The sequence below is a fragment of the Equus przewalskii genome, chromosome 1 (assembly GCF_037783145.1).
Source record: "Equus przewalskii isolate Varuska chromosome 1, EquPr2, whole genome shotgun sequence".
Taxonomy (NCBI): domain Eukaryota; kingdom Metazoa; phylum Chordata; class Mammalia; order Perissodactyla; family Equidae; genus Equus; species Equus przewalskii.
In genome coordinates, this window is record NC_091831.1 from 74,560,480 (window position 1) to 74,575,190 (window position 14,711).

A 14,711-nucleotide genomic window follows, 5' to 3' on the forward strand; every position below is an offset into this window, starting at 1 on the left:
TTTGAACGTTAGTCCTGCCTCTCTAAGATGCAACATATTAAATGTATGTTTCCTTAAGTTCTACGAAATTATTGAAACCACCACTGAGGTAGTACGCAGTGACGGTCAGTCTTACAGTTAACATTCAGTAAATGGGGTTTGTGTTTTGGATTACTTGGCAATGTCACTCAAGGGTCTAATATTCATTCTTACTTGCTCTTCAGCATATTTTATATCATTAATCATGTTTAAGGTGAGTCATTCAATATAGTAGACCCTTAGAATTAATAGAGTTATTATTAATCCAGCAGATGCAGACATTTTCCTAAGCTAAGCTTTGTGTCACATAGGGTATGAAGCTGAAGCAGGTCGTTAGTGAAGGAACCCAGGTGAACAGTCAGTTTTGTTGTTCTCTATGCCGTGCTGTGAATAGAATTTCTAGTTAGTCGTATTTAATTGCATTTTACAAGGAGACTTATCCTCTATGTTAATACTAGAGATTAGAGAAGGCCTCAGGAAACACCACTCATTAACAGCAGGTCTATTACACAGGATAAAGAACCATGAAGGAAGTCTTCAATCAATCCTGTTTGAAAAACACGATATAGAAATACACACTAAACCCTACATTTTTATTTAAAACAGGGTGAGGTAGCAAGTATTTTCTGGATAGCTGCCAGATACAGTGTATCAAAGTTATTACAAGCACAGATAATATTTACTTAATTGTAAGCTGTATTTATTATTATTATTACTATTATTTTGTATAAGGAAGGAAACATGTCATGATGGTTAAGAGTGCAGTCCCTGGAGTCAGACCTGAGTTCCATTTCCAGTCCCAATATTTTACTCTGTCAAACGTGAATGACAGTAGCACCTCATACAAACACAGTGCAGAAAAAACATAAAGCACTTAGCACAGTGGCTGGCTCACAGCACTCAATAAATGTTGGAGATCTTGGAAGGTAGGTCTAACTGAAAATGTATTTTTATTGGTTGTTTGTGGAATTTTTTTATATTTTTGACATTTTAATTCAATTTTTTTATTATACATAGTGGGCACTTCAAAGTTGGTATTGAAGGGTAGGGTTTTTCCTTATGTTCTAAAAAGGTATAAAACATAATTATATACAACTGTACTCCTGTATAATTGTCAGCCTGCTCCTGAAGATGTCAATGACGATCCAGCTACACAGGAATGTGAATGAAAGCTCTTAGACATTTGTTTGATAAATGAGTATTTTGCTTGGTTCATCTATTGTTATTATCGCATCTAATTGGTAGAAAAATTCTTATACGCTTCAGTGAGGAAATACATGAAAGATCCTAATAAAACAAACAGACCGTGTCTTAGCTGCAGAGCTAGAACATGAATTCCTTTGGTTCGCTATCTATTGGGTGACATTGTCTATCCGAATCTACCTGCTGACATGGTTCACAAGACGTGTCTGCAATAACAGATCTCTTCCGGGTAGGAGATTGTCACAGATGAGATGCTGGTTAGAACGGACTGCTACTCCATGGCAAACACAGAGAGAGCATAAGACGTCCAGAACCTGAAAGGAGAAATCACTTTCAGCTGACTCTAATTCCCTTTTCATAGTCAAGTATCGGCAGCATGTTCCACAGACACAAGCACGTTCCCTCCAGTCACCTCTGACCCAGTCATTTAAACATGACAGCAATGTGTCCACTTATTTTACAACTTTCCTTCATATGCAAATTGAGAACTGTTCCTTCTCCCATTGATGCTACAAATAAACACTAAACAATATTACCTGGTTGTAATTAAGACGTGAAAAACATTCACAAAATATTTGACACACATCTTTTAAAAGTTATCTTATTTTAAAAGCATATTAAAATGATTCCAGAATTCACTCATGGCAATAAAGTGGTTCACTAACCTTGTGATTTCTTCCATGCTTGTCTAAAAGTGAGATAATGGATTTAATATGTCCTTCTTTAATAATATTTAGAGCTTCTGGACTTTCTACTAACACACAGTGTAAAACTTCAAGAATACCTAAAGATAAACAAAGAAAGGGGGAAAATATGATTAACCAGTCTACAATGACAGAGTCTTCCCTTTTCTCTATGGATTCATTCAGTTCAACATATAATTACAGTCATGCATCACTGAACAACGGGGCTATGTTCTGAGAAATGAGTCCTTAGGCAATTTCGTCGTGTGAACCGCATAGCATATACTTACACAAACTTAGATAGTATAGCCTACTACACACCTAGGCTATATGGTACTAATCTCATGGGACCACTGTCATATATGTGGTCTGTCATTGACCAAAACATTGGTATGCAGTGTGTGACTGTACTATGTGCTCCATGTATTTGTCACAGGGCACTGTGAAAGAGGACAGGTGGTGTTTGGGAGAGAGGACGGGAAGTGTTAAAGAAAGCAACATTTAAGTGGGACCTCAGAAAACACATTCATGACCATTCTCCAGATGGGAAAGTTAGGGCAGTACAGGCCTGAGTCCAGCCCCAAATGGAGGGCATACCTGGTGTGCCTGGAGTACAGAGAGAGTGGGGGACGAATGGGACAGGTAGTTCCGGGCCTCCTTGTGAAGATTCTTGGCACTAAAACTATAACCCTGCAACAAGGCATCCTAACCCACGGAGATCATTACATTCTTCTGGAGGTTTATAGTTGAAAATGTTTCTTAGTTTGCAAAACAAGAGAAATATATAAAATAAAATAATACAAAATACATAGAAATATACCAAGCCTGATTAGGAATAGTGATACTTTTAGGTATTAACCATCAGAGAAGATAAAAATGGAATATATCCTTTCTTATCTTAAAGTTTAAAAAAGAGAATAGAAAGTAAAAAAATTCATGCAGAATTTTTAGCGTGAATTTGAAAAGCTAAAGTGTACGTGTGTATTCATGTTTTCAGAGCAAGCTTGCCATGTCAATCATGAGAATGCAGGTGCTTTACAGCAACTAGATACCACATTCAGAAAACGTGACCTCTCTCTGAGAGCTACACAGCATTGGGTGAGACCCCAGAGAGACCCTGCAGAAAGGATTTTACATTTCAAATAGAGCCACTTTCTTGGAGAAGGAATGTAAAGTGCCCAGGTTTACACATGGTAAAATATGGAAGTAATTCACTATGGCTATCACAATCTATACTTGATCCAAATCCCAATCCATTCCAAGACAAGGGCTGTCGATGCTAATTTCTTCACTAATAACTTAATGCATTGAAATATGAATGTGTATTCAGTTTAAAAAAATACTCAAAAAGATGAGTTAATTTTTGGTGTGGTCCAAAACCAGTTGCTGCCTTCTAACAATGCGTGCCAGTTAAAAATCAAAGATAGCAGAAAATAATAATACAACAGGCTGATGGCTAAGTTAAAGAAGATGTTTATATAAGGGTACTGAAATTGTATGCTTCTGCTATTATTAAAAATGTAGCAATAAAATGAACATTCATTCTGAGATAAAGTAAATTAAAATAATAGGAAAAAGCATTTTTAATAGATTAGTCATATGTTATCCTGGTGGTGTTTTTTTTCATCCCCCATTACTTATTACTATAGAACACGTGGCTGCCTATATTTGTAAATAAAGTTGTACTGTGCATCCACACCCATTCATTCACATACAGCCTATATGAATAATTTTGAATTAAAAAGGTAGAGCTGAGTTGTTGCTACAATAGAGCTCTGTGGTCCACAGAGCCTAAAATATTCACTATCTGGCCTTTCACAGAAAAAGTTTGCCAATCTCTGCTATTGAGTGCAACCATTAAGAAAAAAGACCAAGAAGTAGAAGACTAAGAAAAGTAAATTCTCTTTGTAAATAAATACTCATGAAAGCCCACAGCATTCATAAACCTGAATACATATCAGAAAAGATTTAAGACTAGATTTTGGAAATGAACAGCTCATATCCTAAAACACAATATGAAAATAAATTTTTGATTTTTCTCATATTCATTCAGAGGTTTAGGTTTCACTTCAAAACATTTTTTTTCAGTGCTGCCAGGTCAAATCCAGCAAATAAACCAACAGTTGAAAAGGACTGACTGCCTCTAATCTGACAACTAAAAGTCAGAGAAAACTATTTTTATTTTCAACTATTGGAATAAACCACAAATAAAGTGCTTTATTTTTTGCAGTAAGAAATTCTTAAAGGAAAACAAATTGGAAACACCAAAAGACTCATTTGCAAAAAAATAAAGACTAGCTAGACTGACTGTATCGTGTATAGATAAAGATTATGCTGATAGATGCCTCAAATCCTTGGGTAAAATATGAGACAGAAAAACAGCACTTATTATAATGGCAATACTCTGCTAAAGATGATTTGACAATTAAATTCTAAATACACTGAATAAGACCCAGAAATGGCAATAGTGTCTAACGCTTATTGCGAGATTCTCAAGGAAAAAATTTTAAAGCTTGCAAGATCATAACTGTATTACCGAATAAAATAATTCTGAATGTGCTACAAATTGTCAAAAAAAAAAAAAAAACCCACACAAACTAGTAAGCCAAAGCAATTTGATTTCACAAGTTTTAATAAATTTATAGAAATGATTTCAGTGAATTTTTTAAGAAAATGCATAATGTATAATGTCAACTTTCAAGAATAGATATAAAATTGGATCTGCATTATGATTGTAACTGTGTAAAATATATTTATTTGTATAAAATATAAATTTCAAAAAACACCAGAAATTAATTCATCAGAATGTTAACGCTGGTTATTGCTGGTTTAGTACACTTCAAATATTTCATAAATTCTATGAAGTGAGCATGCATAACTTTTATAGCAAGAATCATTTTTAGAAAGGCCCATACTATAATAGAAGACAATGTCTATTTCCATTTTATTTCTACCACTAAATCTCAATACTTAATTCACAAAAACTAGTCAATCCTGTTTTCCTGACAGCAAATGGGCAAGAACATTCCCTGCCTGTCCTCTATATAGTACATAATCACAATTAAGTTTTAATCTATGCAACAATTCTATATAAGCCTAATCTTATGCTTTACCTAAATTACGTGAACTTATTTTCCTTCCATAAATTTAGAATAAGCATAAACAAACCTACCACTTCCCACGCACAGAGCACACAAATTATTAGTACTAAGAGTTTATATCAGGGCTGAGTAGTACATAGCAGTAAACCAGAGTTGTTCTTCAGGTACTGGCCTTTTTTTTTTTTCTTTGAGGAAGATTAGCCCTGAGCTAACTGCCACCAATCCTCCTCTTTTTGCTGAGGAAGACTGGCCCTGAACTAACATCCATGCCCATCTTCCTCTACTTTATATGTGGGATGCCTACCACAGCATGGCGTGCCACGTGGTGCCATGTCTGCACCCGGGATCTGAACCAGCAAGCGAACCCCAGGCTGCCGAGAAGCGGAACGTGAGCACTTAACAGCTGCGCCACCGGGCCGGCCCCAGGTACTGGCCTTTTAATATGACTGCTATGCCTTAGTAAGGAGGAGTAACAAGAACTTAGGCAGACTATTTCAGGTTGATTTTAAACACCATTTCCAAATTGCCTTCTGGACATTTCATCCAGAATGTCTCTAAGCGCCTCCAACTCAACTTTTCCAAAACTGAACATACTACCTTTTTTTGTACATATACACGTAAAATTGCTTCTCTGGTCCACTGTTCATCCATATCCTCAAGCTAAAAGCCTCAGGTCACTTTTGAATTCCCTTTTCACTTTCCCATTTTCCCAAATCTAGTCATTAAACTTCATTAATTCTGTCCTGATTTATCTGTTAAACTCATCCTCTCCTTTCCCTGAATAGCCTCCTATTACTTCCTTGCCTCTAGTCTCTCCTCCCTCCCTAATCCATCCTCCACACTCTGAGCAGGTATTATTCTAAAATACACATTTAACTGATGTCAGCTCCCTGCTGAAAATCTTCAGTGGCTTCCCAGACCTTCCAAGGTACAAGTCCCTTTCCTGTAGAGTCGTATATCATCCCTTCACGGGATGGCTCAACCTTCCTTTACAGCCTCCGTTCCCAGCACTTCCTCCTACAAAGAATGATTAATATATACTTTTACCTAACTATTAATCATAAATACTTATTAGACACCTCCCAGACACTGTTCTGAGCAAGCAGGTGGACATGGCCTGCAAGGCAGAGTCTTTCTCATCTTTAGTCCTTTGTGCCTGTTAGTCTCAGACTTAAATACACTCCCCTCTTCTGAGACTGCAGAATCTCAATCATCTGTTGAGTTTTTACCAACATCCTGGGATGAATTATTCCTTCTCTGTAGTATTGATCATGCTTTATTCAAATTATTTACTTTCAATTCAATCTCCCATTAGGGAATGAGCCCTTGAGAGCAGGGTCTGGTTCCATTTTGCCTCCTTGTCTCCCAGCACACTCTGGCCTGAAGAAGCTCATCTCAAATTTGCCAAATGAGTACGTGAATGAATATAAGTGGACCACCAGTACCCACCTTCAGTTTAAAGAAAACAAACCTGCAATTATTCACTCATAACAAGATTCATTATTGTGAAGTGTATATAGAGTACCTACTCTGATATATTTTATATCTGGAGACATTAATATTAAAATTTTTGATCTTCCTTTTAAAGGTACATAAGATATATGATACAACAGAGATGAGAATTTATATTTCTTAGCTCTAGGATCTCCTTATCTATATTTTAATTTCATTGAGGAAAAATTTTACTTGGTGAATTAGGCAAACTTTTATGGGCTTTATTCCATTTCTGTTGGGGTTATGCACAGAATGCAAAGTTGAGAGTAAAAACATTAAATGTATAATACACGCAATATTTAACTATTTTTGTCTTAAAACTTTTATGCCTGTAACCTTCTGAATTATTTATATTTATTAATTATAAATTATAATTCATTTTATTATAATATATCTTATTATAATATAATTATTAATTATATTGTATTATTTATATTGAGAAAGAAAAATCTCTGAGGATGCAACAAAATGTCTAGAAATAACCTATTGGTATTGGGAGCATCCAAGTGCCACGACGGTAGAGAAGTTTCCTTGTCATGTTTTCTGTAATCAAAGTTCAGTGGCCCAGTTTGCTTCTTACTGATAACTTATACGTTTGCTACTTGGCTTCCAAAATTGTGGCAGCTTCATCTGGGGTCCAAGTTGACTGTGCTATTTTCTTTTCATGGATCATGCCCAGGGTGGTCCAAGGTTGAAAGAAATTTGCGGAGAGTCTGTACAGAGAAACTGGAAACAAGCCACAGAAGAGGTACTATATTTGGTCTGACTTTACCTGCTATGAAGAATCTAGCCTGAGGATTTCACCCCAAACCAAGTTGGCACAAGCTTATTGGTGAATCTTGCACATTTGAGAGAAGGAGTGACTAGAATCAGACTGGTAGCCACTCAGGCATAGGAGGCCAATGTGGAGACAGAGAAAGTCATGATACTTGTGCCCCCATCATCATCACAGGAGAACAACAAAAAGCAATTGACTTGGAAAGCATAATGCCAACCCCCCAGGATATTGTTTTCTCATCTATGGTTACAAGTGTTTTGCAAACATAAAAGAAAATTAAAATAACCTCAGACACTGAGGTGTGTGTGGGTTCAGATGGAACCTAGTGCTCAATGCATGAGGGATATGCGGGTGTGACTGAGCTTGGAGAGAAGGGAAGTCTCTCTTACATCTCCACTGTGAGTGGGAGTAACGATCCCAAACAACTCCAGAAGGAGCACACGGCCTCAGCTGAAAATTTCAACACGGAAACTATTTAGTGTAAGCTAGAGGTGAGCGAACAGGAAGGCTTCGACCTGTGTGTTGGGTAGCATGAATCAGACTGCCCCCTACTCAAGGAAACTCTGGGGACCCGGCACATGCAAGCACACGGACAGGTGGTGTCCACAGCAGGATCGTGGACAGTTAGAATTAGACAAAGCAGGAATTCCAAAGTATTCAAACCACAGATTGCTTCTCCCCCTCCCCCCACCAGGAGTTACAATTCTCTGTAACATTTTGGTCAGACCTTACTATGAATATCCGCATCATTCACTGAAGGCGAATGGAAATAAGGAAATTTTTATTTTAGCCATGGGTAATTAAATTTAAACGAAGTGATATAACAAGCAAAAAGAGTGGGGTAAATACATTGGGACATGACTGGGAAAGAAGATGAAAATATGAAATAGAAAGAACACAGAAAGCCAAGCCATCCACAGCAGGTACGGGAGATTGCTCCTGGATGCAGTAATGAGGTATGCGAAGAACAGTCATCCTTTGAAAAGAAGAACAGGTCAACTCAATATTTACAAGGCTTAATGAGAAATATAATAATAAAAGGTATTGTTATTATTCTATTGTATTATGTAGCGGTTACAAGCATGGACTCGAGTCAATGTGCCCAGATCTGAATCCTGGCAGATTTCAGGCAAGTTACTTAACCTCTCCGTGCTCAAGTGTCCCCACTTCCGAAACGGAGACAATAAGGGTAGCAACCGGGGGGATGATACATACACAGCATTTAGAACAGGGCCTGGATCTGAGCAGTGCTATATAAGCATCTGTTAGTATTTTATGCTTGTAACAAAATAATACAGAAGACAAGTGAAACGAAATAAAAAGGATCAACAGGAAAACATTATAAACATGTTTCTTTTTAAACAGAAATTAAAAATTAGAAAAAGGTAGGAAAATGCTGAATGGACAACAGTGATCAGAATAAAATCCAGGGAAAATATTTACTGATCAACACGAAGAAATGACATCGAGGTTAGTTATCAAAATAAAATTAGTTAAGGTAGTAAATCCAGGAGAAACTTAATGGGTCTGTTAGACCTTGGTGAGAGAGAGACAGAGACACCGACAAAACGAGAAGGAGAAGGAGACTGAACTGTAAAAATAACTTTGCATTCTTCAGACAAGATTGTTGAGCCAAAAAGACAGTGAAAGATTAAGCAAGTAGACTAAATAAATAATAAATGCTAAAATAAGGCATAAGGCACTCCTAGTTGACAGGAACTCCTTCTCATGGCATTAACACTATGAGAAAAGAAAACCTTGCAAATCAAGTGAGCAGCGGGGAAAGACAACAGAAGACAAGTCCAGCTAGCTCTGTGCTGAGGAGACACCTAAGAAGTTTGGGGGGGATTTTGCTACACGCCAAAGGTGAGGCCGTGAGAGATTCTGAGTTATGTGAGAATGCCTTAGTGTGTGCCTGGGCCTATGCATCTGGGAGGCTTCCATAAAGGCACATGATCTGTTGTTTTATTCCACTGATTTTAATTGAACTGCCAGTGATTGGTAAACCGTGCACTGCATCCAAGTTGTCCTTCTTCTATGGGTAGGCATGAATGTGGAACTAGAAATGGCAGGAACTTTTCTTTGTTTTTGTTTTTGTTTGTGGTGAGGAAGATTAGCCCTGAGCTACCATCTGTGTCAATCTTTCCCTATTTTACATGTGGGATGCTGCCACAGCATGGCTTGTTGAGCAATGTGTAGGTCCCTGCCCACAATCCAAACTCACAAAGCCCGGGCAGCCAAAGCATAGCATGTGAACTTAACCGCTACGTCACTGGGCCAGCCCAGAAACTTGTAGTTTGAGTTGATTGGGAGCTTTCTTTGCTCTCCCTAACCAAGGAGGGCGGGGCCCACCTGGAATAAACACCAGGAGTTGAATAGCGAATCAACATCTAGCATAATTACAACACAACTTTTTCAATGTTTACAGTGAGTTTTGCATGTCACAGATTGAAGCCCTGAGAGAGAAAGGAACAATTTTTTGTTTGTTCATTTAAAATGGGTATAAATTTGAAGTCAAGGAACAATGTGAGTTTCAGTTTGAGATAAACTGCTAGATTTACTTAACTTTTTTTTTTTAAGATTTTATTTTTCCTTTTTCTCCCCAAAGCCCCCCAGTACGTAGCTGTATGTTTTTTTTCAGTTGTGGGTCCTTCTAGTTGTGGCATATGGGATGCTGCCTCAGCATGGCTCAACGAGCGGTGCCATGTACACGCCCAGGGTCCGAACCAGCAAAACCCTGGGCCGCCAAAGCAGAGTACAGGAACTTAATTACTCAGCCATGGGGCTGGCCCCATAGTTAACATTTTTAAAGGAGTTGAGAGGGAGAAAAGAAAAAAGAAGCAATATACATTTTGCTTTCTTTCTGAAAGCAAAGGGCTACTTTGTGAAATAAATAAAAGTTACTCCAAATAGAGTTTCCATACCTCACTCAAATAGAGAAAGAAAATAGACTAAATTTACATCAATATTAAAATATATAAAGGCTTAAAAATAATAATCTCCAAAAGACATGGTATCAAGCCAAATTGGCAAAATATATAATTGCAGATATCCATAATTTTTTATGATGGTTTTAAAGTTAGAGAAGAAAATAATCTCATTAAATCTCAAGCTAATACAAAACTGAGGAGAGAAAAAGTGACAGACGTAAGGTTAAAATATAATACAATTTGAAAAAAATAGGAAAGTGAGAGAAAAATTAACAGAAATGGAAGTAAGTGAAGAAAAAGGTAAACTACATTGTTATACGTATCAGGAAGGTGGATATCACGGATGCATTAGCAAGATAAGCAAAAAAGATGGACCCAGGGTATTTTATTGGAAGGCAAGATGAATATGAGTCAAAAGTTTCCTGGGGTAAATTAGCTGAAGTAAAACACATAAAATGAGCAATGTAATTATCATGTACTATTCAGCCTCAATTAGGCCTCTGAAGGTTTGCTGCCTTCAATTTAGGGAGTGATTCTTTACAAAAGATAGACAAACTAGAGAAGTTAAAGGACAGCTAAAACAAGAAAAGTAAATGTCAATTAAAAGGAGTTCATGATACAACAGTTATACAGTAATGTCAGAAATTTTATGTTACACAAATATTTATTTGTATAAATTGCCGTGTCTCAAAGCGCACAGAGTGCTGAGTGCCAGACAAGAAATCGTAAATACTTTTAGACACTCTTATCTTGCTATTTACTCATGAGTGTTATTTTTTCCCCAGTTATTCGTTCATTTATCACAGAGTACATAAAATGGGCCATTCCTGTATTATGTCCCGGGTATGAGCAAAAGGAGGAACAAAATTTGATAGAATTCCTGCTCTGGTGGAGTTTACAGACCACACAATTTTAATCCTAGCTCCATTACTTTCATTTGACCTTGAAAAAGTTACCTCTGAGCTTCTTAGCTCCAGATTCTTCATTTGTAAAATGGAAATTATAATGGAACCTACCTTATTGATTATTGTGGGAATCCAGTGAAGTGATACATATGACATTCTCAGCACAGTGCCCTACATTCACTAAAGATTTCCTTGGCCAAACAATGCAATCATTAAAATGTTTTAAAAAAAATCCAAAAATGGTGTGTCTCTCTGTGAAATATTAGTATCTACAGAAATGCTGGCAGATGTAATTGCTCTAAAGCTCTTTAAATAAATTTTTCAAAAATATATACATTTGAGCATCTTTAAGATAGATCCTCTAGGGCCAGAGCAATACAGATTAATCACTTCTTCAAAAAGATACTTACTTCAAAGCAGCAAATATTTATTGAGAACTATTATTTGGGTCAGAAATGTAAAATGATTATAGCATCTGCCAGAGCTTTGTGTTAATTTCAAAAGTTCTCTTGGAAAAGACAGTCTCTTCAATAAACAGTGCTGGGGAAATTGGATATTCACAGGCAAAGGAATGAAACTAGATCCTTATATTACACCACTCACAAAAATTAACTTGCAATGTATTAAAGACTTAAAGGTAAGATCTGAAACCATGAAACTCCTAGAAGAAAACGGGAAAAAAGCTCCTTGACATGGTCCTGGCAACGATTTTTTGGATATAACACCTGAAGGACAAGCAACAAAATAAAAAAAAACCAAGTGGGACTACATTAAACTAAAAAGCTTCTGCACAGTGAAAGAAACAATCGATAAAGTGAAAACACCACCTATGGAACGAGAAAAAAATATTTGTAACCATTTGTCTGACAAGGGATTAATATCCAAAATATATAAAGAACTCATTCAACTCAATAGCAAAAAAAGCAAATAACCCAATCAAAAGATGGGCAAAAGACCTGAACAGACATTTCTCCAAAGAAGATATATATATGAAAGGCCAACAGGTACATGAAAAGATGCTCAACGTCACTGGTCATTAGGGAAATGAAAATCAAAACCACAATGAGATATCACCTCACACCTATTAGAAAGGCTATCATCAACAGACAGGAGATAACGAGTGTTGGTAAGGGTGTGGAGAAAGGGGAGCCCTTGTGATAGGAATACAAATTGGTGCAACGGCTATGGAAAGCAGTATGAAGGATCCTCAAAAAATTAAACATAGAACTAACATATGATCCAGCAATTCCATTTCTGGAAACACATCCAAAGGAAACAAAACACTAACTCGAAAAGATATCTGCATCTCCATGTTGACTGCAGCATTATGTGCAACAGTCAAGACATGGAAGCAACCTAAGTGTCCATCAACATATGAGTGGAGAAAGAAGTTGTTTTATACACACACACACACATATTTACACACACAATGGAATATTATTTGGCCATAAAAAATGAAGAAACCCTGCCATTTGAGACAACATGGATGGACCTTGAGAGCATTATGCTAAGTGAAATAACTCAGAGAGAGAAAGACAAATACTGTACCTCTCATTTATATGTAGAATCTTAAAAAAAAAAAAGCCTTATAGAATAAGTGATCAGATTTGTGGCTACCAGAAGCAGGGGTGAGGGGAGGGAGAATTGGAGAAAGGCAGTCAAAAGGTACAATCTTCCAGTTATTAGATGGATATGTGCTAAGGGATGAAATGTACAACATGATGACTATAGCCAACACTGCTATATGATATAGAGGAGAGTTAAAGGAGGAGATCCTAAGAGTTCTCATCACAAGGAAAATTTTTTTTCTTTCTTTTTATTGTATCTACATGAGATGATGGATGCTAACTAAACTTAGTGTAGTAATCATTTCACAAGATATGTAAGTCGAACCATTATGCTGTACACTTTAAACTTCTACAGTGATGCATGTCAATTACATTTCAAAAAAACTGAGGGGAAAAAAGTTCTTTTGTAGTATGAGGACAAGCCAGAGGCATCATTTACAATGACCACAAATGGAAAAAATAAAAGTGCACAGGATGATCTAATTCTGATACTTGGCAAGTGTGGACTAAGAGGAGGGAGAAAAGTTATGCAATAAATTGTTTACCAAAACCCAGAATTTTAGATAGGGTACTATGTGCAGAAAGGTATGTGGTCCTGAGAATTATCAATATGTGTAGAGCAAAGTATAACTTAAAAACACATTTAAAAGGGGATATATTTTTAGGAAACTTGCTTCAGATCTGAGAATATCAGAAAATACTACCAGAAGACATTAAAATACTTGGCCATGTGGTGAAGAGCAGTATTTTAAATCATTCACCTCTAAACCTGCATTGTGTAATGCGGTTCAAGATAGCAAATGAGAGAGAGGGGACACCGGGCAGTAATGCCCAAGAGAGGCTAGTTGGGTTAGAATACCTTAAAAAAATCACTTGCAACTCAGAAATTCTATGAATCTATGTCAGTCGAACTTGCCTATTTACATGGAAGTTATTGCTCTCCCTCATGACATTAGAAGAACACAACAGCACACAGTCAGTCCTTTGCGTCCCTGAATCTGAGCAGCATCTATCATGATGAGAAAAAGCATGAAATTTAGAGCCAGAATGCCAGGGTTCAAGTTCTGCCTTGGCTGCTTACATCCTGTGTGCCCTTGGAAAAGTAACTTCACCGTGCCCCACTTTCCCTTCTATGAAATGGGGATACTAATAGTTATTGTGAAGATTAAGCGAGTTAATGTATTTAAAGGGTTCAGAAGAGTGTCTGGCACATGGAAAGCTTGTGTAAGTGTTTGCTATTATTATTTTTTTCCATCTGAAATTCTCCATACTGAGTCATAGCAGTGTCAACATGGAAAAACCTTGCTTCCATAGGCCGCATTACCCAGTTCTACCAGTGAGCTTTGTTTTATTAGCTTTCTTCCAACCCCTCTTCTTATTCCGCATCTTTAGTTTAATATCTGTCTGGTCTAGGTTAGGCTGGGTGCACAAACACCAGTAGCCTCATGAGCAGATCATCTGCTGGAGTCATTTCAGCAGGCGTGGACACTCGGGCTCACACTGGCCCTGCCACACCTCAGCAGACACTGCCTTTAGTCCAAGCAGTCAGGCTTGGATTTTGCACAAGCTTCTTCCAGTTTTAGATCTTTGTTGATCCAAAGAATCCAGCATAGAATCCAGCACATCTTTTATAATTTTGTACCTGTAGATTTCATTGCGTTTTGCACAAGTTTTTATATTAAGTCCTTGGCCCAGGGTCTTTGTACGGTGTGTATAGTGCAAATTTGCACCTCCACATCCATGCGCAGATTTGGCATTCCAATTTTTAATTGCTTTTCCCAACATCCCCACCCTTGTGCCAAAGGCACACTTTTCATCTGAGTTCTTGGCAGTTTTCATTATTTTGACTTGAGTAGACAGAATACATGTCAAGTTTATTTCTATACTGCAAATGCTGTTTTAAGAAAATCAAGATAATCTTGTAGTTATCAACAACTGCTAATTACAAAAGAAAAAGGTGCTAGATTCTTTTTTTATTTTTGAGGAAGACTGGTCCTGAGCTAACATCCATGCCCATCTTCCTCTATTTTA

At 37.1% G+C, this 14,711-nt stretch overlaps 1 protein-coding gene across 1 annotated transcript in view; it reads right to left on the bottom strand.

Moving 5' to 3' along the window:
- RYR2 (ryanodine receptor 2) overlaps positions 1–14,711 on the bottom strand; it is a 689,571-nt gene that overhangs the window by 294,091 nt on the left and 380,769 nt on the right. The window contains exons 18-19 of the mRNA XM_070568189.1: positions 1,887–2,005; positions 1,402–1,535 (exon numbers count right to left, since the gene is read on the bottom strand). Coding sequence (XP_070424290.1) covers positions 1,402–1,535; positions 1,887–2,005 — 253 coding nt within the window. The remainder of the gene's footprint in view (positions 1–1,401; positions 1,536–1,886; positions 2,006–14,711) is intronic.